Source organism: Pelobates fuscus, chromosome 3 (genome assembly GCF_036172605.1).
Source record: "Pelobates fuscus isolate aPelFus1 chromosome 3, aPelFus1.pri, whole genome shotgun sequence".
In the NCBI taxonomy this organism is placed as follows: domain Eukaryota; kingdom Metazoa; phylum Chordata; class Amphibia; order Anura; family Pelobatidae; genus Pelobates; species Pelobates fuscus.
In genome coordinates, this window is record NC_086319.1 from 26,325,075 (window position 1) to 26,351,863 (window position 26,789).

The 26,789-nt window shown below is 40.5% G+C and overlaps 1 protein-coding gene across 1 annotated transcript in view; it reads left to right on the top strand.

Annotated features, from left to right (window-relative positions):
- SLC13A1 (solute carrier family 13 member 1) overlaps positions 1 to 26,789 on the top strand; it is a 109,976-nt gene that overhangs the window by 27,273 nt on the left and 55,914 nt on the right. Inside the window, exon 3 of the mRNA XM_063446809.1 lies at positions 11,097 to 11,225. Within this exon, the coding sequence (XP_063302879.1) occupies positions 11,097 to 11,225 (129 nt within the window). The remainder of the gene's footprint in view (positions 1 to 11,096; positions 11,226 to 26,789) is intronic.

Consider the following 26,789-nt stretch of genomic DNA (forward strand, 5'->3'; position numbering starts at 1 on the left):
GGCAAGGAGGGGAGAATTCTTTCCTTAGCTGTTCAATCTTGTCAGTGAAGTAACATGCAAAGTTATCAGAAGTAAGGTTAGTTTTGGGGGTGGCCACAGCAGGGCGAAGAAGAGAATTAAAGGTGTCAAAGAGACGCCTGGGGTTGCGGGAACATGAACTAATGAGAGAGGAAAAATAGGACTGTTTGGCAAGGGCAAGGGCTGCACTGTATGAACACAATATGAATCTATAATGGAGAAAGTCTGATTGGGTACGAGACTTCCTCCAGGAGCGTTCAGCACAACGGGAGCATCTTTGCAGGTAGCGCGTTGATTTAGTATGCCATGGTTGGGGGCGGGTCCTCCTTGAGGTGCTTGTTTGGAGTGGTTCTGCAGTGTTCAAGGCAGATGTAAGAGTAGAGTTATATATGGAGATGGCCAGTGAAGGACAGGAGAGGGAAGGGATGGACAGCAGTTGTGAATCAATGTCAGCTGACAACTGTTGGAGATCCAGAGAATTAAGGTCCCTCCTGAGTTGAGGGGGGTTAGGCTGAGGTTGTTGGATGAGGGGGTATGCAAGAGCAAATGATAAGAGGTGGTGATCAGAGAGTGGATATGGAGTGTTGCAGATATTAGTTACTGTACATGCATAAGTGAAGATTAGGTCAAGGGTATTGCCAGCTACATGGGTGGGAGAATTTGCCCACTGTGATAGCCCGAGGGAGGAAGTCATTGAAAGTAGTTTAGTGGCTGCAGAGGTCAAAGGTGGGTTTATAGGAATATTGAAGTCCCCGAGAATTAGGGATGGAATGTTAGAAGAGAGGAAATAGGGTAGCCAGGCAGCAAAGTGGTCAAGGAAGAGAAGAGGGGAACCAGGGGGACGGTAAATAACAGCAATGTTAGCGGAGAAGGGTTTGAAAAGGCGAATTGAGTGTATTTCAAATGACGGGAAAGAGAGGGAAGGGGGGGTGGGAAGAGGTTTAAAAGAGCAGTGAGGGGAGAGGAGAAACCCAACACCACCACCTTTACATTCAGAGTTTCTTGGGTTGTGGGTAAGTTGGAGACCACCGAATGACAAAGATGCAGGGGTGGCAGTGTCAGAGGGGGAGAGCCAGGTTTCTGTTAAGGCTAGTAAATCTATTGAACGAGAGATAAAGAAGTCATGGACAGCAGTGGATTTAGTTATATTGCACTAATTAACACACTTTTGCTTTTCAATGCATTTAATATTCTTTACGTCAGTAATTTTTAGTGTGTTCTTGCAGAATGATCCAAAAATTCATGGAGAAAAATGTGCATAAAAAAAGTGTTCATATTCATAGGAATCCTGAATTTATTTCATCAATGTATCAGGTTTTATAAGCTGTCTCTTGTAAAGCCAGATATAATCTTGGCGATCGTGGTTATCAATCAGACCCTCAAACTGTAAAATGTATCTGAAATTACATGTACCATCTTTGCATATTTCTTCCATATATCTTGTCTGACTTTTTCATTCAACAAGAATTTTAAATAGTTAGATATGTAAAATTCGAAAAAAGTTAGCTATATTTTCAGTTTAATTATTTTGCTAAAAAAATGTAAAGTACACTTAAAATCAATTTTTAATTCTCTAGAATTCTTAGTTTAGAGTACAATTCACATATCAGTACTGTTTTGTGAAAGCTGTTGATTAAAGAAAATGTTAAACAGTGGTTGAATAGAGTGTAATCTACTTATGTAGAAACATATAAACATACTTCACAACATGTTCCCTCACCTCTCACACACCAGATTGTGTAATTGTGGTCTGCAAACAGTCTTCATGGGATAAATCTTCACCCTCACTAGCAAGATATATTAGTTAATAAGAGAAATAACATAACATTTTTATAATCATGTTGTATTTTGCGTGCTCATAAACATTGGAAAAAAAGTGATTTTTAGTGTTTATTTCTTTTTAGTAATTCCTAAAAAAAAAAAAAAAAGAAATTATGAAGATAAAGACATTGTATATTTATAGTTTATTCATCACTTACAGAACAACTGACAGGCATAAACAAACAAACAAACTTAGAGACTGGATACTCTATCCTACGTCTGTCCTCTGTCCGTACTCCCACCTCTAATGCTCACCTCCAAGACTTTTCCAGGGCTGCACCTCTTCTGTGGAACTCCCTTCCCTTCTCCGTAAGACTTTCACAGTCTCCACTCCTTGAAAAAAATCATTGAAAACTCACTTCTTCAAGAAAGCATATTAATTAAACTGTAAGCAGTTTTTTCTCCCCCACCCCCATGACTCCTCTCCTGCAACTGTCAAAAATGACCTACTAAGCCCTCAATTAATACTTTTCTAACAACCTACTTCGTACCCCTACTTTTACCCTTTGTGTCACTATACCCCACTCCCTCTAGAATGTAAGCTCATTGTGCAGGGCCCTCCACCTCTCTGTTCCTGTACATCCAGTTGTCTGGTTACAATTCATGTCTGTTAGTCCACCCATTGTACAGCGCTAAGGAATCAGATGGCGCTATATAAATAATAAAATAATAATAATAATAATAATAAAAGGCACTAATGCAAATAGTAAAATAAAAAAAATAATTCTAGGATTGTATCTATCTAAAAATTCTAAAAATTCCACCAGAATGTAAAAATGATGTCTGTATGTGGATATACTGCTCAGATACAGTAAGTGCAGTTACATCAACCATCTGTACTATACAAGGCATTGAAGGTTGCTTTTGCAAAATGCATCATCCCATCCCTGTGCAATCCCTGGCTTCCAGAATGAAACTTCGAATTCTGATCTATAAAAGGTGCTCTATGATGTATTGTATTAGGAAGGAGGGGGCTGTCATTTCCAGTAACCATGCAGAGATGCATTCGTGAAGATTTTAGCCATGTCCAAGAAAAGCAGATATTTATCTGGAGTAATAAAAACAACTGTCATACTTACCTGCTCTGGCATTCCCTCTCTCCACTCTGATATCGAGTTGGAAGCCCCATGCTGCTTGTGCATGTCTGTTTATACTAGTTCGCACCTACATCCAAATGGCGTGCCTCACTGCACCAATTCAATGGACACTAATTAAATCATAAAAAAAATTAATTCAGTAATTGCGTCTTCTGGCGTTCTGATATGACATGATCCTATTACATTAAGGCCACTATTACTTAAACCCTGTCCTTTTTCTTCCAAATTGCCCTGTTGTGGTTCTTGTTTAGCCCCGTAGTTCTTTTGTGTAAACTTTGATCTCCTGTTACTGACCATGCCTTATTTACCGTTTATTCTATTTTCTGTGTTCCAATTATTTCACTAGTCTAAAGTTACTCTTTTTTCTCCTACCTTTGGCCTCTGCTATCTCTCTTACTACGCTTATGTTAAGCCCAGCCATTCTAAGGTCCGGTAATATGGTAATTTAGATACTCTGTTGTAGATTATAGTCTGTGTGTTTGGGTACCTTGGGTACCTTACACATACTGTGACTAGATCAAAGGGCAAGTAAATTGGGCAAAATTAAGTTGTGAATATTTTGCTTTAGAAAACTAAACAATACAAGGTTTAAACTAAACAACAATTACCTGCATGGTGTTTTATTCCACCCAAATAGTGATGTCGCAAAAATAAAATTTTCCGTTCGCGAACGGTGAACGCGAACTTCCGCAAATGTTCGCGAACGGGCGAATCGGGCGAACCGCCATAGACTTCAATAGGCAGGCAAATTTTAAAACCCACAGGGACTCTTTCTGGCCACAATAGTGATGGAAAAGTTGTTTCAAGGGGACTAACACCTGGACTGTGGCATGCCAGAGGGGATCCATGGCAAAACTCCCATGGAAAATTACATAGTTGATGCAGAGTCTGGTTTTCATCCGTAAAGGGCATAAATCACCTAACATTCTTAAATTGTTTGGAATAACGTGCTTTAAAACATCAGGTATGATGTTGTATCGATCAGGTAGTGTAAGGGTTACGCCCGCTTCACAGTGACAGACCAAACTCCCCGTTTAATGCACCACAAACAACCGCAAACAGTCCATTTGCACAAGGTTGGATACCAAGCTAGCCATGTCCCGTTCCTTGTTCTCACTGATGTCATTGAAGGTCTCTTCCTCCACCCAGCCACGTACAACACCAAGGGTCCCCGAAAGGTGACAACAAGCCCCCTGTATTTTTTTTTTAAATGTACACTACTGTTACACCAGATATGAGTTGCACTGGTGTGACACTGTGCCCTGGCAGGCCCTGAAACGCACACGTGTGAATGAAACTGACTGCTATTATTTCACAGTCAAATTTCTAGTTTTTTTTTTTAATGTACACTACTGTTACACCAGATATGAGTTGCACTGGTGTGACACTGTGCCCTGGCAGGCCCTGAAAAGCACACGTGTGAAGGAAACTGACTGCTATTATATTACAGTCAAAAAAGTGTTTGTTTTTTTTAAATGCAAGCTATTGTGACACCAGATATGAGTGGTGGCACTGGGCAAGTGGGTACAGTATACACTGTGAGCCTGACACACACGCTGGCAGGCAGGCAACTGCAATTAGATTACACAGGAAAAAAAAAAGCAGACTGATGTTCTAGCCCTAAAAAGGGCTTTTTGGGATGCTGTCCTTACAGCAGAGATCAGATGAGTCCTTCAGGACTGTAGTGGACACTGAATACACTAGCCTAGCTATCGATTTCCCTATTAAATCAGCAGCAGCTACAATGTCCCTCCTCTCACTAAGAATGCAGCTTTTGGGGGGGCGGGGTCTAGCTGTCATGGAGAAAAGATGCACTTCGTGTGAGCTCCCTCAATATCTCACTTTAAGCAGCTATCAATAAGCGAATTTCACCCCAGAAGGGGATGACCCAGCAATGTTGCTCCTACTTGACCGACCCGACATGCTTAATAGCGGTCAGGTAGATGGTAATCAGTCACACGGGCAAACAAGACAGGAAAGGGTTAAAGATAAATTCAGAGTCAAGAACAAAGCCATGGTCAATACCAAAATAAACAAAATAGACGCACTAAAGGGTACTGACACAGAAACCACGATTGGACAAAGTGGATAGGGCTAGGGAAGTTTAAATATCCTTTAACATTTGATTGGCCCACGTCATGCCTACGCCCCCAAAATGTTCGTGTGTGGGGGTGCTGGAATGACGTGGGCCAATGGGAGCCTGAATCAACTTTTGGCTCCCACTGTCCCTTTAAGAGCGAGCTCGTGACTCGAGCCGTGCTCCTAGTGCCAGGTGGGCCATGTGACCGATCACTGCGGTCAGTACACGCAGGGCCGGATTAACATAGGGGCTGATGGAGCTGCAGCTCCAGGCCCAGGCCCATGGAATAGGCCCATTTAAAAAAAAAACATTTTTTTTTTTTTTACACACTACTCTTAGGTTTGCCACCTGACTGGTATTTTACTGGCACAGCCAGTATTTGAGGTTGCCTGGCTGTGCCGGTATTGCAGTAATACCAGCAATACAAATGCATGTATTTTTCTCAGAGTAAATTAGAAAATAAATAGATTACTCTGCAATACCAGCACCGGCCAGTAGGGGTCACTGTGTGTGGAGAGAGGCAGTGATAGGAAGTTACAGCATATCCCTGCCTCTCTCTACTACTCATTGATCCGTGGGGGAGCAGCAACACAGCACAGTCCAGACAGCAGCTCTGCAGCTCAGGTAAGTGACTGATGGGGGGAAAGGCAGCAGGGACACATGGGGACACTGAGACACTAGGGGACATGTGGGGACACTGAGACACTAGGGGACACGGGGACACACACACTGTCAGACCTGGGAACACTGAGACACTTGGGGACACTGGAAAACAGGGGGACACTGACACTAGGGACACTGAGACACTAGGGGACATATGGGGACACATGGTGACACAGACACAAGAGGACACTGAGACACTAGGACACAGACACTGGGAGACCTGGGAACACAGACACTTGGGGACACTGGAAAACATGGGGACACTGAGACACTAGGGGACACTGGGACACATGGGGATGCTGAGACACATGGGGATGCTGTAAGACATAGGGACATTGGGAGACACTGAGACATTGGGACACAGAGACACTATGTCCCCATGTCTCCCAGTGTCCCCATGTCCTCCAGCCAGTGTCCCTAGTGTGTGTCCCCAAGTCTCCCAGTGTCTGTGTCCCATGTCTCTCAGTGTACCTAGTGACCCCATGTGTCCCTATATGTCCCAGTGTCCTCATGTCTATGTCCACAACTGTCCCCAAGTGTCTGTCTCCCAGCCAGTGTCCCCTAGTCTCCCAGTGCCTGTGTTCCCATGTCTCTGTGTCCCTAGTGTCTTAGTGTCCCCAAATGTTTCAGTGTCCCCATGTCTCCCAGTGTCTGTGTTCCTAGTGTCTCAGTGTGCCTAGTGTCCCCATGTCTTCCAATGTCCCTATATGTCCCAGTGTCCCCATGTCTCCCAGTGTCCCCAAGTGCCTGTCTCCCAGCCAGTGTCCCCAGTGTTCCCTAGTCTCCCAGTGTCCCCTAGTCTCCCAGTGTCTGTGTTCCCATATCTCTGTGTCCCTAGTGTCTTAGTGTCCCCAAATGTTTCAGTGTCCCCATGTCTCCCAGTGTCTGTGTTCCTAGTGTCTCAGTGTGCCTAGTGTCCCCATGTCTCCCAGTGTCCCTATATGTCCCAGTGTCCCCATGTCTATGTCCCAACTGTCCCCATGTCTCCCAGTGTCCCCAAGTGTCTGTCTCCCAGCCAGTGTCCCCTAGTCTCCCAGTGTCTGTGTTTCCATGTCTCGGTGTGCCTAGTGTCTTAGTGTCCCCAAATGTTTCAGTGTCCCCATGTCTACCAGTGTCTGTGTCCCTAGTGTCAGTGTCCCCATTTCTCCCAGTTTCCCTAAATTTCTCCGTGTCCCCCTGTCTCCCAGTGTCCCCATGTCTCCCAGTTTCTCCGGTTCTCTCAGTGTCCCCATGTCTCTAGTGTCCCCGTCCCCATGTCTCTAGTGTCCCCGGGTCTCTCAGTGTCCCCGAGTCTCACTGTGTCCCCAGTATCCTAGTGACATGGGGACACACTGAGACATTGGGAGAAATGGGGACACAGACACTGGGAAACTAGGGAACTGGGCGACATGGGGACACTGACACTGTGATACATAGGGACACAGACACTGGGTGACTTGCGAGACTGAGACACTGAGAGACAGGGAGACACTGGGAGCAATCCATCTATACAGCAGAATCAAACTGTGAGTAGTTTGTTGGTGAATTTACAGAATTTTCTCTGATGTCACTCCTTGTGATTTACATCATGTGATGTCACGCTTAACTAATTAATTATACAAATGATTAAGGCTGGTATATTTTTCCAAGAAAGGTGGCAACCTTAACTACTCTTCACATACTCTTGCTTAAAGGAGCACTATAGGGTCAGGAACACAATCATGTATTTCTGACCCTATTATGTTAAAACCACCACCCTGGCCTCTTCTTGCCTCCCTAAATATAATAAAATATTACTTGTATTCAAGTCTGCAGCTGCTGTCTCTGCCTGTGAACAGACTGTCTGCTGACATCATCAGAAGTGGTGGTCTGAGCAAATTACAATACTTCCCCATAGGATTGGCTGAGGCTGTCAACTAGGCAGATCGGGGCAGAGCTAGCACAAGTCCAACATAGCCCTGGCCAATCAGCATCTCCTTATAAAGATAAATTGAATCAATGCATCTCTATGAGGAAAGTTCAGTGTCTGCATGCAGAGGGTGGAGACACTGAATGGCAGTGCTGCACACTAGGCAGTACTGCCCCAGGAAGCACCTCTAGCAGTCATCTAAAGAGCGGCCAGTGGAGTTATTTTCTCTGAAAAGACAGTGTTTACTGCAAAAAGCTTGAATGGAATGATTCTACTTACCAGAACAAATACAATAAGCTGTAGTTGTTCTGGTGACTATAGTGTCCCTTTATGTTTGGAAGCTTGAGAGGGATGTATGGGAACAAAACTTGTGTGGACTGGCTGACAATAAAATTAGTTTAGGTAATGCAGACGTTGGTCTCTCTAACACTGTGGCATGTCCCCTTTATTCTACACTCACCTTTTCTCTGTCTCAGACTATATACCAGGAACTTCTGCCTGCTAGTAAGAAGGTAAGGAGACTAGTGGACCAGCGAGTGCTAGAGTACAGTCCTTAGAAAGCATGGAGTGAGCGCATCATTAGACACATTTATGTCAAGCTCAGGTGTGCTGCCTGCATAGTATGCCCTTAGTTGGACAGCCTGCAGGATTGGCGGGCAGCCTGACATGCATTCATGCCAGGCTGACCTTCCAATTCTTTGGACAAACATGCCCCCTTTCTGGGCATGTTCACCCCTTTTGGCAGGTCTAGTCACGTGATTCGCGCCAGTGGCACACCCTTTTACCGCGCCCATTGATTTCCTGCTTCACTGGACACTGCTGTTAGGGGGTATGGATTTACTTATAAGATGAACGCATAAATTAGAGAGAGATTAGCATAGAGTATGTGTTTTCTTATTGCTGCATCCTTTGAGTTTCCCTCCAGCACCATCTCCATCAGATACATGATGCTTGGGAGGTATGACTGTTTTAGTGTTTTTGGTCAATTCCGTAATTAGGCCCATCATAATTGTCAGCTCCAGGCCCACTGGGCTCTTAATCCGGCCCTGAGTACACGTGGCTAAGTCAGAAGAGGTGATCAAGCCGCATGCGGCTCGTATGGAGGCAGGAGTGATCCAGCCACGCGCGGCTCAAGTTAGGAGCCAGGTCGGTCCCAGGATAAGGTAAATACAGCCACAACCACTTATCCCAATCACACACCTTTCCTAACGTCCTATCCCATTAAAAGCATATTACCGCGTATTTAATAAAACAGATAGACCCCCTACTTCATCCAGCTTACTGATCGATGGTTCGATATTCCGAGCCCTCTCTGATTTACTGTACACGACTATTCGATATTCCCACAAATTTTATATAGCATTTTATGTTTGTTTGAGACCACCTTAAAATATTGGATATCGCTAAAAATCATGATCACTATATACTTTCTCTACAAACCTCTAAAACGAACCAAACTACTCATCCATCCGCTATACCACTTTATCCCACCTAGAACTAGTGCCCACTAGTGCCCAGTTAAAATACTTGACTCTTACTTACCCACACTCAGTCATGCCACACACATTTCACCACTACTCTCACTGAATCCCTCTGACTACGGCTAAATTCATCTTCTACATCAGAACACTACTCCTAAGATTAGGTTGTATCCATGTCTCAGGTCTTTCATTTAGAATAGGGGCAGCTTCGGTCTCCTTCAACACTGACACTCCAGTGCATATTATTAAAAGATTGGGCAGATGGAAATCCTCAGTCTACAACCGATATATTCCTCATCCCGAGAAAGAAATGAGGAAAGCTTTTAAAAGTTTGGCTTTGTAAATTTGATGCAATAAGTGTGTTTTTCTTTAAAACCTTTTCACCCTATTTGCATGAACACGATTTGCATATATTACTAATATGTTTCTGAACATATATATTATATTATTCACTCACTCACTCACTCACTCTCTGGGCCGGCCTAAGACATCATGCTGCCTAGGTCCAACGATAAATGACTATGGTGGATAATGTATAATAAACACAGGTTACTGGCTATGGGGGGATAATGTATAATAAACACAGGTTACTGGCTATGCGAGGGATAATGTATAATAAACACAGGTTACTGGCTATGGGGGGATAATGTATAATAAACACAGGTTACTGGCTATGGGAGGGATAATGTATAATAAACACAGGTTACTGGCTATGGGGGGTAATGTATAATAAACACAGGTTACTGGCTATGGGGGGATAATGTATAAAAAAACACAGGTTACTGGCTATGGAGGGATAATGTATAATAAACACAGGTTACTAGCTATGGGAGGGATAATGTATAATAAACACAGGTTACTGGCTATGGGAGGGATAATGTATAATAAACACAGGTTACTGGCTATGGGGGGGATAATGTATAATAAACACAGGTTACTGGCTATGGGGGGAATAATGTATAATAAACACAGGTTCCAGGCTATGGAGGGATAATGTATAATAAACACAGGTTACTGGCTATGGGAGGATAATGTATAATAAACACAGGTTACTGGCTATGGGGGATAATGTATAATAAACACAGGTTACTGGCTATGGGGAGGATAATGTATAATAAACACAGGTTACTAGCTATGGGGGGATAATGTATAATAAACACAGGTTACTGGTTGTGGGAGGGATAATGTATAATAAACACAGGTTACTGGCTATGGATGATAATGTATAATAAACACAGGTTACTGGCTACGGAAGATAATGTATAATAAACACAAACACAAAAAATAAAATAAAAAAAAAGAATGCAGCTTCAGAATTAATCTAAATTGTATGCTCTCTAGGAGGTGGGAGGGTCTGGGTGGGAGGGTCTGCTGCTGATTGGCTGCAATGTGTCTGCTGACTGTGAGGTACAGGGTCAAAGTTTACTCAATGATGATGAATAGGGGGCGGACCGAACATCGCATATGTTCGCCATCCGTGGCGAATGCGAACAAGCTATGTTCACCAGGAACTATTCGCCAGCGAACCGTTCGGGACATCACTACACCCAAATAGTGGTTAGAAGTGAAAGAGACAATACATGCAGGTGTTGTATCTTTTAGCCTGGGTGTTTGAATTTATTTTAAAGTTCATCTCACACATTATGTTTTATTGCATGGAGTACAACCTGCCTTGTTACCTATATTAAAAGAAAATTCATATTTTCCAGCAATTTGCAATATTTGCCTACAAACCAGTGACTTACCATAAATAGTTTGACAAGGAATACCAATCCTCTCAATCTACCTGAATATAAAACTATTTACTGTATTTAAAATAAAAGCAAAAAGTGCATAGAGGAGCACTTGTGTATAAATACATGAATCCGATTTATAAAAAGTTACAGTGGAGGCGTATGTTCATGGAGCACAACATAATACATCTGGCTTCCTTTGTATGGAAGTAGAAATTCTATTATTTTTGTACAATCGTTACTAACTAGTTGAAACAGTATATTGTATATGCATTTGTGTATATTCATTGTTGTTTCTATTTTCTCTGGTTTCAGGAAGCAGAATGTGCATTTGTTTTGTTTGTGGTTGCTGTTTTTTGGCTCTCCGAAGCTTTGCCCCTGTCTGTGACGGCTTTTATGCCCGCATTGATGTTCCCTTTGTTCGGAATTCTTTCATCTAAAACAGTAAGTAGTTATCTATCCCAGCTGATTTTAGTTGGTGTTTATGAACAGCTACTGTTCGTGTACATTTAGCTGAGGCAGTGATTTATTTTAAAAGGTTTATAATTTGTTATTTCAAACAAAAAGGCCTCCATACAAAACAACCGGGTGGAAGACTTTCAAGAGCCCTCACAAAAGCAAGGCATACCATATAATTTTGACTATATAAATGGTATCATTTCATCACATGACTAGAATCTTGTTTTTTGTAACTCATATAATATCGTATAATATGTTTTAAGGGAGTGATATCCCTCAAACTTTCAGACACTATAAAATTATAAAAAACCACAAACAGAATCGGGATACGGCTGTATGATCTATGGAGTAAAACATACAAAAGCAAAATAGTGTGATACAGTACATACAGTAAATCTTGCACTGTTAATAAATGCACTCACAAGATGGTGAAGAAAAAAGCGCTCATACGGTGCCTCCCTTGATGGTATGGGGGGCCAGTAATCCCCTTGCCAATGCGGAATAGCCAATGGTACACGGGACTATTCCGCATTGGCAAGGGGATTACTGGCCCCCCATACCATCAGGGGAGGCACCTTATGAGCGCTTTTTTCTTCACCATCTTGTGAGTGCATTTATTAACAGTGCAAGATTTACTGTATGTACTGTATCACACTATTTTGCTTTTGTATGTTTTCTCCATAGATCATACAGCCGTATCCCGATTCTGTTTGTGGTTTTTTGTACTCTGTAAAGGTCGTTTGTTGTGGATAATGATCTCGGGAGGCTGTATATTAATTGAAGTTAAGTAATTTACACTATTTTTCACGTATTTTGTGGTGTTTATATTTGTTTTTTTCTTACTATAAAATTATAAGTGGGTTTTTGAGGAGCTAAAAGAACCGGCGGTTATGAATACATTCTGGACAAAATAGATAGTGTGCATGATTTAAAGAGCATTCAACACAATTTAATGTGGTTATTTTTCTGTGGAACGTCAAGTATAAATCTTGACCAGAGAAAGTTGAGTAATGGATTCCATTTAAGTGCAGCTATTACTTCCAGTGTAGTTTATTTGAGTTCAAACATAGCCACCTTGTTTTGATTATGCAACAGATGTTTATGTCAGACATGCCTCCATGGCCTTAATTTCCTTCTTAGAGATATAGACTTTAGTCTTTGCACTGAGTCACATTCATTAAAGGTACTGATAGACTAAAAAATAATATTGGTCCTTCAGAAATTCTTTGTGGTTTAGGTGCATGGGCAAAAGGAAAGTCCTATAATAATACGACACATTCACATTTATTGTTAACCTAATTGTAAACGATGATCATGTTTTATTGAAACTTAGTGTATGTTTCTGCTATAAGCATGTTAAAATAAAAAAATATATGTAAATGAATATATTCTGTTTTACATAAACTCCCATATGGTAGAGTTAAACATCCTGTTTCACATATGATGGACATCTAGATAAGGCGGAAATATGTGGACTTTGTGTTCCAAGTGTCCTGATTTATTAAATCCAAAATATATGAGACAAACATTGGGATATATAGTAACCCAGGACAATAGTTTAGACCTCTTTAGTAAGGTATAACTGGCACTCCTTTCCCTCAGTCTAATGAATAATCCAGATGTTGATCCCTTGCTCATTGTGCCTAGTTATCTCTCAGCCATACTTCAAAGATCCAGTCTGTATCTCAAATAATCATTTGGTGTTGTTCTATCTTTCATGCAGCATATATGCTGGAGCCAGACTTATATCCAAATTATCTAAATTATGTAATGGCACAAATGATCTAAAATGTTTACTGATCAGCCACAACATCAACCTCCTCTATAATATTGTGTAGCTTCCCCCCCCCCCCCCCCCTCATGCTGGCAAAACAGCTCTTATATGTCCAGGCATGGACTCCACTAGACCACTGAATGTGTCCTGTTGTATCTAGCACCAGGACATTAGCAGTAGATCCTTTAAGACCTGTTTTTCGTGAGGTGGGGCCTTAATTTAAACCAGGGGTGTGGAAAATGTGGCCTTAAGTCCACATTTGGCCTTCAAGGTCCTTAAATACCTTGTGACTGAATCCACATTTTACAGAAACAAATCCTTTTATTTTTATTAATACATTTTTGTTTGCCTTTTATATTTTTACATTTTATTTTTAACATGAATGTATTGTAAATAAGAATAAAATACGTTTCAATGAAAAAAAACTCCCAGATTGATTAGAATATTAGAACAGATTAGAACATCAGTAAACCATAAGATTTAGTTCTAATTTCCCCCGCCTGTCTGGCGCCACTACTGTACGAGGCTGGCTGGCGAGAGTTTACGGGGGTCGAGTACACCAATGTGTTATCAGCTTTTGACAACAGTGCACTCAGGGTTGGCACTACCACAAGGCGGCACACGCGGCTGCTTTAAAGTGCATGGCTCGATGGTGCAATATCCACGGACTGGGAGACCAACAGGAGGAGAACGTTCAGCTCTCCACCTCCTGACAGTCACTTCATGTAGGTCACAAATGACTGATACCTATCTAAAGAAACAAATGAGACTGGGGACCAGTGGCGGTTCCAGGGGTGGGGGGCAACTGGGCATCCAGTGTGTATCTGTGAGTTTGTGTGTGTATCTGTGTGTGTCAGTGTGCATCTGTGTGTGTCAGTGTGTATCTGTGAGTATGTGTGTGCATCTGTGAGTTTCAGTGTGCATCTGTGAGTGTCAGTGTATATCTGTGAGTGTCAGTCTGTATCTGTGAGTATGTGTGTGCATCTGTGAGTGTCAGTGTGCATCTGTGTGTGTCAGTGTGTATCTGTGAGTATGTGTGTGCATCTGTGAGTGTCAGTGTGTATCTGTGAGTGCTAGTGTATATCTGTGAGTGTCGGTGTGTATCTGTGAGTATGTGTGTGCATCTGTGAGTGTCAGTGTGTATCTGTGAGTGTCAGTGTATATCTGTGAGTGTCAGTGTGTATCTGTCAGTATGTGTGTGCATCTGTGAGTGTCAGTGTGTATCTGTTAGTATGTGTGTGCATCTGTGAGTTTCAGTGTGTATCTGTGAGTGTCAGTGTATATCTGTGAGTGTCAGTGTGTATCTGTGAGTATGTGTGTGCAGCTGTGAGTGTCAGTGTGCATCTGTGTGTGTCAGTGTGTATCTGTGAGTATGTGTGTGCATCTGTGAGTGTCAGTGTGTATCTGTGAGTGTCAGTGTGTATCTGTGAGTATGTGTGTGCATCTGTGAGTGTCAGTGTGTATCTGTGAGTGTCAGTGTATATCTGTGAGTGTCAGTGTGTATCTGTGAGTATGTGTGTGCATCTGTGAGTGTCAGTGTGTATCTGTGAGTATGTGTGTGCATCTGTGAGTGTCAGTGTGTATCTGTGAGTATGTGTGTGCATCTGTGAGTGTCAGTGTGTATTTGTGAGTATGTATGTGTGTGTATCTGTGTGTACCACAGACAACGTAGTCCACTGCACTCAGGTTCCGCTTTTCACAGCCTCAGAGGTGCTCTGCATTAGACAGATACTGCTAATCCGTCCAATAATATAAGGTAATAGAATATACAGGCAAAACTCCATGTACTGAAGGTGTATTTATTGGAGGGTAGACCACCCAATAAAAGTGCAAAAATGCAAAGTTTCAGCCCTAACTAGAGGGACTTAAACACGATTAAGGCCCTCTGGATCCGAAAATTCACACTTTTGCACTTTGATGAGGTGTTCTACTCTCCAATAAATATACCTTCCGTAGCTGGAGTTTTACCTGTATATTCTATTACATTGTATCTGTGTGTATGTGAATGTATGTTTGCCATTGTGTGTATGTGTGTGTCTGTGTGTCTGTATGTCTAGGGATGTGTGTGTGTGCACGTGCCAGTGTGCATATGTAGGTATGTGTGTATCTATGTGCCAGTGTATGTATGTGCAGGTAGGTGTGTTTATCTGTGTGCCAGTGTGTGTATGTGTGTATCTATGTGTAGGTATGTGTATCTTTGTGTGTGCCAGTGTGTGTAGGTATGTGTGTGTGTGTGTGTGTGTATCTGTGTGTGCCCGTATAGGTATAGATTTGTATCTGTATGTGTGCCAGTGTATGTGCCTGAAGGTATATGTTTGTATCTGTGTGTATGTGTCATTGTGTTATTGTGTTTCCATATCCCTGCGTGTGGCCGCAAATGTGTACAGCCTCCTATCCCCTAAACTAGAGTCCCCTATTCCTCCGCTGCAGCCCTTTTCATCCAGCTATAGCCCACCAGTGTCCCTCCCGAGATTTAGTTCTCGATCCGCCCCTGCTGGGGACTTCCATGCTGCAGCCAAATATTCAAATGCATTCCAACAAAAGGCAGACACAACAAAGTCATTAAAAAGTTAGTTAACTTTAACATAAACAAATAGTTTTAATTTTTGAAATCATTAAGTACATACTAGTCAGACTTTTACAAAATAATGTACATTTTTAAGTATGTCAAACTGAAGTTTCTTGCACACGGACTTATTTGATTAGAGCTAAATTAATGCAACCTTCCAACATGAAAAGGTTCCTCACCCATGACTTAAACTATGGTATGCCATAATGTCAAATATTTTCAAAACCTCTCACTGGCAAAGGCACTGAGCCCACATTCCATACAGTGACTACTGTCCAAAAGAGATTAAACATGAAAAGTAAGATTTTAATGTACCTTATGGCCATTTAACTGATTAACTTATGGGACAATCACATTAACTGAACTCTTAGCTTTTGAAGTTAAACACATTTTAAAAAGACATTAGCTTTTTTATTTTTAAGTATTAGTATAAGGTTTTTTGAAACAGCGCGTGCATATGTAGCTCTTAAATGTGGATTTAAATGTCTAGTTTTTTATTAAATGTTTTTTTGCTGTTTAGAGGTACATAAAAATGTAATAAGCAAATCTGCACATTTTTACTTTTTTAATTATTTATTCGTAATTCATATAGATATAGGGGAGTTTAAAAGTTCAAGACACTGTATGATATATTTGCATAATTTATTGACATATTAGCAAAGAAGCAGACAGATTATTTTTGTAATATAAAGTAGGTAGTAAAAAAATAAAAATTAAAATGGCTAAAACACATTAAGTGGAATCCAAATGGTATAATTAGCACAAAAAAAAAAAACGAACTCCCTAACAATAATAAGAGTATATTAACCCCTTCAGGACCGGACTGTTTTGGCCATGTTGTACGTTAAGAACCAGGGCTGTTTTAACACTTTTGTGGTTGTGTTTAGCTGTAATTTTCCTCTCTCTCATTCACTGTTCCCATACAAGTTATATATTGTTTTTTTTCAGGACAAAAAGGGCTTTCTCTACATACGGTTATTTGTATCATGTCATAAAATTTACTCAAAAAAATAAAAATAAAATATGGTGAAAAAAAGTTTTTTTACTTTTACTTGAAAAATATTTTACTTATCTACAAAAGCTAATGAAAAAAAAACTGCTAAATAGATTCAAAATGTTGTCCTGAGTTTAAAAACACCCAGTGTTTACATGATTTTTTTTTTAAAAAATTTTTGTGCAAGTTATAGGGCTATAAGTACAAATAGGACAGTGCTGTTTCAAAATATATATATATTTAAATGTATCAATGGTGACATTGTAACACTATTATCTGTCATAAATATTTGAATCACATCTCACATGTACATATTTTTTTCAAGTAGACAACCCAGGGTATTCAATATGGGGTATGACCAGTCTTTTTTAGTAGCCTCTTAGTCACAAACACTGGCCAAAGTTATCATTTATATTTGTTTGTGTGTTAAAAATGTAAAAAACAATTATGAACGCTAACTTTGGCCAGTGTTTTCGACTAAGTGGCTACTAAAAAAGACTGAACATACCCCATTTGCAATACCTTGGGTTGTTTTCTTTTGCAAATGGTATGCCATCATGGGGGTAATTCTCATTCCTGGGCTACCATACGCTCTCAAAGGCAACATAACCAACCTGGCAATTTTCAATGTAAAACAATTGGACCCTGTAACTTTCAAAAACACTGTAAAACCTGTACATGGGGGATACTGTTCTACTCGGGAGACTTTGCTGAACACAAATATTAGTGTTTCATAACATTAAAACATATCACAACATATCACAACAATTATATCATCAGCGAAAGTGCCGTTTGTGTGTGAAAAATGCAAAAAATGTCACTTTCACTGACAATATCATTGCTGTGATATGTTTTACTGTTTTGAAGCTCTAATGTTTGTGTTCAGTGAAGTCTCCTGAGTAAAACACTAGCCCCTGTGTACAGGTTTTAGGGTGAAACAGAAAGTTACAGGGTTAAATACAGTACTAGCAAATTAAATTTTCTGGACTTTTGGCCTGGGTTATCAGGCAGGTCCCCCAAATTGCAATCAATAAAATTAATTATGTAAAAATATTACATAAATATGCACGTAGAATCTAAATATATATACGTATTTATATATTTGAAGTCTACATGTATATTTATGAAATGTTGTTTATGGATATATATACATATATATATATATATATATATATATATATACAAGTGTAGTGGCATTCACCCTTTCAATGAATAAGTAAAAAACTGCCTTGGTGCAATCCCACGCTGGGTATGTAAAGCAAGAAGGAAAGAGATGCACTCTCAGGTCTTTGTAGAAAAAACTCGATATTATTTAATAACAGGTAACATACATCTGATCGACGTTTCGACCCCTTCAGGTCTTCCTCGAGAAGACCTGAAGGGGTCGAAACGTCGATCAGATGTATGTTACCTGTTATTAAATAATATCGAGTTTTTTCTACAAAGACCTGAAAGTGCATCTCTTTCCTTCTTGCTTTATATATATATATACATAGATGTACCGTATATACTTGAGTATAAGTCGAGTTTTTCGGTACATTTTTTGTGCTGAAAAACCCCAACTCGACTTATACTCGAGTTGATGTCTGTATTATGGCAACTTACATTGCCATAATACAGACAAGGGGCTGTTGGGGGCTGGCAGGGAGCGTTTACTTACCTTTCCTGCAGCTCCTGTCAGCTCCCTTCTCCTTTGCGCCGGTCCGGTCAGCTCCCAGTGTAAGTCTCGCGAGCGCCGTGGGGTCAGAGCGTTGCCACGGGTTTCCGTGGCAATGCTCCGCGTGGCCACGAGACTTACACCGGGAGCTGACAGGGGAGCTGACCGGCGCGGAGGAGAAGGGAACTGACAGGAGCTGCAGGAGAGGTAAGCGCTCTCTGCCAGTCCCCCTCCACTGAACTGCCAATGCCACTGGACCACCAGGGAGTGAGAGCCCCCCTCCCTGCCATGTATCAAGCAGGGAGGGGGGGGACGAAAATCAAATTAAAATCAAATTAAATATTACAATAAAAAAATATTAATCATAATAAAAAAAATACTAATATAACAAAAAAAATTAAAATAATAATATTTAAAAAATAATAATAAAAATGACCACCCCCCACCAAGGCTCTGCATCACATACACAAACACACACTGCATCACACACACACACACTGGACTCATACACACATTGCACTCATACACACTGCATTCATACACACACACACTGCACTCATACACACACACTGCATTCATACACACACACTGCATTCATACACACTGCATTCATACACACTCATCTCATTGAAGTGGCCTGGGTGCAGTGTCCCAGTCCCACTTAGTCCTGCAATTAAGTCATTGCAGTTTTTGAGAAACTGCAATAATTGCATTGCAGGACTAAGACTTCCTCTAGTGGCTGCCAATCAGAAAGCCACTAGAGGCACTTCCTCCTTGCTAACGGATGTTTGGTCACCTCTGCATGAGGACATCCAGCATTAGTAAAATCCCCACAGGAAAGCATGCTGTTTACTTTGGTTCTTTTACTACACCACCCTTTCTTTTGTAACGGCATAGGCCACGATAAGAGGTATTTACACCTATTTTGTTTCTGACTGCATTTGCATTAGTGATTTATTAAGAAAGAAGGAAAATATATTCTGTGAAAATCATGGAGTGCCAGAAGAGTTACATGACCTTTCAGTTAACAAGTGTCAAGAACATTATAACATGTAGATATCTGCCAACGAAACATAAAAGCAGTCACAGTCATCAATGTTCCAACAGGACACAGTAAATCCATTAATCAGCTGACAGACAGCCCAGACATTCAATTGCTGCTATGTAACCATTTACTAGTTGATGAGCACTTGGCAGGGAGCCCAGACCTGGGTTAATTTCCAATTAGCACTTTGCTAACACTGTTTCAACTTTTCTAAGACTTATCAGGAAACATACTCTTACAATTTTATCTAAACATCTTTGCTACATTGTTTTATCTGTGTTGTGCCTTGGGGGTTAAATACAAGTGAGAATGATATGTTTCGCATACATCATAGACCGTTTGGTCATATCTTTGGCTTTGGATCTGTACTGTTTGCAAAAAATGGCTAAATGAGGTTTGTGCATGAAAGCAAAGAGAGTTGGAAACACTCGCATTGAGACTTTTCGTGCAGCATGTATACTTGTGCAAAAGTGCAAAAATATAATAACGGCATTGCATTCATTTCTAGAGAGGATTCCTAAGCATTAATTTGATTAATTTCTCTATTTTGGGGCAGTGGTGCAATGGCATCTATTTCCGTTAGTAATAATTTATATATATATATATGTGATTACACTAATTATGTTGCATTTGTGCAACTTTCCCATTGAAACACTTACCTAGAATTCCTTTTGAAAATTATTGAAATTCAAAATTGAGCATTTGTACTCATGTGGCTTTTTTTTTCATTATTTGCACCTATGACAAACGCTCCTTGCCCTGGACATTTGCCACGAATTCATGGAGGAGTGTAGAAGCCGGCCTCCTTCCCACCGATGGGCCATATACAAAGACTCTGTTCGGGAGTTTAATCTCCCCAACTGCCATTAGTAGCTTGCCCTGGGTGCCCCTGGTTCAGCACTTTCCCTTCATGCAAATGGAACCTTTTGACTTCGTGGGTTCCCGATCACCTCAGTGGGACTTAGCCGCAAATGTTATGGTACGGTTTTTGGCATGAGGTGACCGTGCGGTTCCAGGACAACTTGGTTTGCGGTTTTGAACCACTTTGAAATCCGCCAGGAGATCGCTTTTTGGAGGGAAGGTGCCTGAGACTAAGGGGAATAAACGCAACCTAGGAGCAAGCCGGAGCACCAATGAAAATTTACCGCCAAAAGCACCAAATGCCCTGGAACTGTTTTGGGCATAGGACCACGTGTGCGGCCGGTCAGAACAGTAGCGTTTCCCCTACACTGCATGGATCTGAGCGCTATTTGGAGAACTTGGGTGCACAGGGCTATTTAACGATATATAATTTGTGGGGGTTCCTATTTGTTTTGTATGTATTTTTTATGTATTTTGATATTTTATGTTTTTATGCCGAGTCACTCTGACACAGGAATTTGTGTACATTTTGTGGGAGTGTTCTGGGCGTCTTTTAACCCCTTAAGGACCGGACTGTTTTTGCGATGTTGTACATTTGCGACCAGGCATCTTTTTACACTTTTGTGGTGTTTGTGTTTACCTGTAATTTTCCGCTCTCTCATTTACTGTTCCCATACAAATTATATATTGTTTTTTTTCAGGACAAAAGGGGTTTTCTTTACATATCATTATTTATATAATCTCATATAATTTAATTTAAAAAAATGAAAAAATATGATGAAAAATTGAAAAAATACATGTTTTTTGACTTTTATGTGAAAAATCTTTTACTCATCTACAAAAGCGAATGAAAAAAACTGCTAAATAGATTCAAAATGTTAAAATTTATCAATAGTGACATTGTAACACTATAATCTGTCATAAATCTCTGAATAACACCCCACATGTACATATTTTTTTTAAAGTAGACAACGTAGGGTATTCAATATGGGGTATGTCCAGACTTTTTTAGTAGCCACTTAGTCGCAAACACTGGCCAAAGTTAGCGTTCATATTTGCTTGTGTGTGAAAAAAGTAAAAAACTAAATTGAACGCTAACATTGGCCAGTGTTTGTGACTAAGTGGTTACTAAAAAAGACTGGACATACCCAATTTGCAATACCTTGGGTTGTCTTCTTTTGCAAATGGTATGCCATCATGGGGGTAATTCTCATTCCTGGGCTACCATACGCTCAAAGGCAACGTAACCAACCTGGCCATTTTCAATGCAAAAATATTTGACCCATATATTTGACCCTGTAACTTTCAAAAACGCTATAAAACCTGTACATGGGGGGTACTGTTATACTCATAAGACTTTGCTGAACACAAATATTAGTGTTTCAAAACTGGAAAATGTATCACAACAATTATATCATCAGTAAAAGTGCTGTTTGTGTGTGAAAAATGCAAAAAAAGTCACTTTCACTGACAATATCATCGCTGTGATATGTTTTACTGTTTGAATCACTAATATTTGTGTTCAGCGAAATCTCCCGAGTAAAACAGTACCCCCCATGTACATGTTTTAGGGTGTCGTAGAACATTACAGGGTAAAATACAGTGCTAGCAAATTAAATTCTCTGGACTTTCGACCTGGGTTGGCAGGCAGGTCCCTCAAATTGCAATCAATAAAATTACTTAATTATGTAAAAATATTACATAAATATGCACGTCGAATTTAAATATATATGCATATTTATATATTTGAAGTCTACGTGTACATTTATATAATTATTTATGTAATTTTGTATATGGACATATGTATAGTTCGGATTCTTTTTATTTATTTATATATACATAGATATATACAATTTCATTCTAAGTGTATTTTGATATAAATATATACATATATATTAATATTAAAAAACAGTTAGAATAAAATTTCATATAGATATATAATTTGTTTTTACATTTTTATTATTATTTTTAAATTTTTTTATTTAATTTAAATGACTTATTATTTGTATTTTATAATAATATATATACAATATATATAGTTATTATATATATTATATATATATATGTGTGCAATTTAATTATAAGTGTATTTTTATATTAATATATGTACATATTAATATAAAAATACACTTAGTATGACATTATATATATGATATATAGACATATATTACCGTATATACTCGAGTATAAGCCGAGTTTTTCAGCACATTTTTTGTGCTGAAAAACCCCAACTCGGCTTATACTCGATTCAATAGTCTCTATTATGGCAATTTGCATTGCCATAATACAGACTGGGGCTGTGGGGGCTGCAGAGAGCGTTACTAACCTCTCCTGCAGCTGGCCAGGGAGGGGGGCTCTTAACACTGCGATATACACTGCGATATAATGTATTTTCTAATACAAAATTAGACCAGAACGCTACGACTCCAGATATTAATAAATCGTTTAATAAACTTCAGGGCCTCTATAAAAATCAGATCCGAAGTTGTTGGGAGATCTCTTCCTTGGAAAATTATATAAAAAAAGAAATGATCCCAAGGGGTCTGAGAGTGAGAAACATTCCTTCATCTCACTCTGAAAATACTGAGCTAATGAAAGAGTGGGAAGCTGCGGCTGGAACTTGCTCTAAAACCTTTATGCAGATCATCTGCAAATTTGAGCAAGATAAACTTAAAACTGTAAATGCTAGTCTAGATGAGGAGATTAGTAGGATAAAACAATTTCAGAATGATCCTAACTTCACTTTCATGGAGTCCAGGTTGAAACAAAACCTGGACAAATACCAGGAATCAGTGAAGTTTAGAAAACATGACAAATTTCTGAGAGATTCAAATGACTATGAGACTGGGAATGTCTATAAATCGTTCAATCGAAGAACAAGACGTACCTCAGATAATTGTTTAACATCTGACTATGATTCCTCAGACACAGACTCGGGAAGCCAAACAAACCTGATGGAGTCCCAATCACAACCCTCCACTTCGACAATAACCTCCAATCCAAGAGGGATTTTAAAAAAGGGGGTTAATTTTTTAGCCTTGGGCAACCAGGAAGAATTTCCAAGCCAACGTACGAGGTACCAAACCCGGAATCCGAGAGGGGGGGGGGGGGGGAGAAGGAGGAGGTATTAGATACTACCCAGAGCATAGGACCTGAGTCACAGGTCATCAATATGTCCCCCTGTATACTAAATCAAGACCAAGTCAAGGTTCTTGGAAGAGGACTATCTTTTGTACCCACTCCCCCATTTGACAGATTTGGCTGGATCAAAGACCTCCATCTGTTTATTCGCAAATTGGCTTTACACAAATTCCATTCTATTCAGAATGAGAAAAAAGCTAGAGACCTTGGACTTACGTCCAAGGATTATCAATGTTTGACTACTCTTTTGTCTCTTTTGGATGAAAATGATCCAAGTACCACTCAGAACTATACTGATTTGAAACCCAAAAGTCGTTACACACCGAGTTTTTCCGGCTTCAGAAACATTGAATTGTTTCTTGAAGCGGCAAGAAATGAGATTGAAAAGATTAACTTCAAATCTCTTCACATCCATTTAAACGACAACCTCCACAAAAACGAACAACGGGCTTTGAAATCCCTTCAAAATGATGCTGGTATCATTATCAAACCAGCGGATAAGGGGGGTAATGTCGTAATAATGGATGTGAATAAATATGTTGAAATGGTGGAACGTGTTCTGGGTGACACTGAGACATATAGAATTCTTAAATCCGACCCCACAAATGAGTACCTCACGAAATACAAAGAGATCTTGGATGATGGCCGCAGTGGAGGGTTGCTGTCGGGTGACGAGTATGAATTAATTCTTAATCGTCACCCCAAGATAGCAACCTTCTACTGCTTGCCCAAGGTTCACAAGAACCAAGAAATTCCCCCTGGACGCCCAATTGTCTCAGGAGTGGATAACATTACGCAAAACGGTAGTCTATATGTGGACAAAGTCCTGAGACCGCTTGTGGAGGCTTTGCCTTCATATATTAGGGATACAAAACAGGCCCTCAATAGACTCTCAGATCTCCAATTTTCTCCCATAGCTAGCCTGTGTAGCTTGGACGTAGAATCCCTCTACTCCTCTATTCCTCATGATAGAGGGTTGGAACATGTTGGATTCTTTCTCAACCAGAGAGCTCGTAGGGATGATTTACATACAGCTTTTGTCCTACGTCTCTTGGGATTTATTCTGTCGCATAATTATTTTCTGTTTAATACTAAGTTCTACCACCAGGTGAGGGGTACCGCGATGGGCACGGCTTGTGCCCCTTCATATGCGAACCTTCACCTGGGATGGTGGGAACATCAGATTTTTACCTCTGATGTTTTGACAGAATTCCTACCCAAGATTCTGTGGTGGGGTCGCTACATTGATGACATTCTAATAGTGTGGCAGGGCACCCCCCAAGAATTCTCGGATCTGGTTATCCTTCTAAATCAAAATAAGGAGAACCTTCGGTTTACATCTGAATACGGTGGACGTTCAATTAACTTTTTGGATGTGACCATCTCTATGAACAGGGAGGGCACATTTCAATCCACCCTATTCAGAAAACCTACCGCTACAAACTCTCTTCTCCATTGGGGGAGTTGTCACCCCAGACCTTTGAAGGAAGGTATTCCTGTGGGCCAATACCTCCGCCTTCGCAGAAATTGTAGTGACCTCTCGGACTTTAAAATAAAAGCACAGCAACTCAGGGCCTATTTTAAAGAAAAAGGCTACCCGAATCGTTGTCTCAAGAAAGCATATAAAAGGGCACTTGAGACTCAGAGAGATGCACTTCTTTGTGATCGCCCTGAAAACAAGGGGACTAGAGGAGTTGGAACAATTTGCATGATTGCGACGTATGACGCTGGTTGGTCCGAAGTTAGAAGGTCCCTGGACAGATTTTGGCCCATTTTATTAAATGATATACACCTCAAGAATGTCTTAGGCTCACATATCGATATCACGGCCAGACGGGGGCGTAATATCAGGGACATGTTGGTACCCAGTCACTTCTCCACCATGCCACATCCACGAGCCACTTGGTTGGGTACTCCGCCCTGTGGTTCATATGGCTGCGGAAGATGTGTAGCCTGTAGATACATATCTAGAGGATCTAAAACCGTGAGTGACAGTGCAGGACAAGGTTCAATTAAGATAAAGAACTTCTTCAATTGCAACACCAAAGGCCTTGTGTACCTGCTGTCATGCTCCTGTGGAGTAAAATACGTGGGCAAGACTTTTAGGGCCTTCAAGGAGAGAATTATGGAACATGTACGGTCTCCAAGAAATCGCCTTGAAACACCTGTCTCGAGACACCTTAAAGAACACCATCACGGTGACTCCAACAACCTTAGGTTCTGTGGCTTGGAATTAGTTAAAAGGAACCTAAGACGTGGAGACTTTGATAGGGTCTTGAGACAGAGAGAGTCGAAATGGATATACAGATTAAAGACACTCCAACCTCGGGGTCTGAATGAAGGCTTCTCTTTTGCCCCATTTATTTGACCTCACTATTTTTGAGTGTCCTACTTTGGGCTATCTAGCTTCATTTTTGCCCTTATTTTGCTCTGTTTCTGTTTATACGAGGGTCTTGCTAGCAAGAAACAACCCCCCCCCCCTCCTTTTTTGAGCCAGGCCTTTTTATGTACAATACCACTCTGTTTTTAATCTATTGATTTGCTATAATAATCTTTTCTGACTGAGGAAACATTTATCTATTGTCATTTATTTTATTTTCTCCGTTGTTTTTTTCTCCCCCATTAACCCTCCCTTCTCCTTTCCCCTGTGTGGACATGCCACCAACAGAAATATCTATGGACAGTGTAAACGGGAATATATATTTCCCCCCCACACACACTAACATCATCTATGGACAGTGTAGACGGGAGTATATACATTGGCCCCCTATATTTTAATATTAAAATGGATGAAGGGTAATTCCCTCTAGCAATATATCTATGGATGGAGGTATCTATGTGCATGGGTTATTTTACTGCAATGGGGGATGTATATACCTGTTTACAATACAAGAGTTCTATTTGTAACTTATCTTATATGTAAGACTCATTTTCGAGTCAATCATAGAGTGAAGTTTATCCTCTTACATTTATGAAGTTATGTTTCTTTAAATTTCCAGGTGGGTAGAGGCCATCCTATTTAAATAGGTGTAGGTTATATATATACACCTATTTATGTATATCTGGTTAGGAAGGTATACTCTACACTTAACCTACTTGAATTTTTCTAGAGAAGGAATTATGTCCTGCTATGATGATTTGTATTCAAGCTCAAATTCTAAGTGCTTGCGCATGCGCTCGCAATTTGATGCGGTCATACGCACTTCACTTGCGGGCGGTGATTACACTCCTCGTTCAGCTGTGATCAGCCGTCTGGCGGATACAATCGAATCCCTCCTCCCTTGGACAGGTAGGAGGGACTTTTTTTATGTTGGTATATAAGGAGCTAAGGGAGGGTGTTACACTGCCATTTACCTGCCCTTGAGAAAGGCGGTTAGACCGCCGAAACGCGCGTTGGGCGACCTGTGCAGGACGACCTGTGCCTATACTAACTAACTACTATCTAGTTATGACTTAACGATTGTGGTCATGGCTTTTATCGACTGAGACTACAGCCTGCAGGATATCC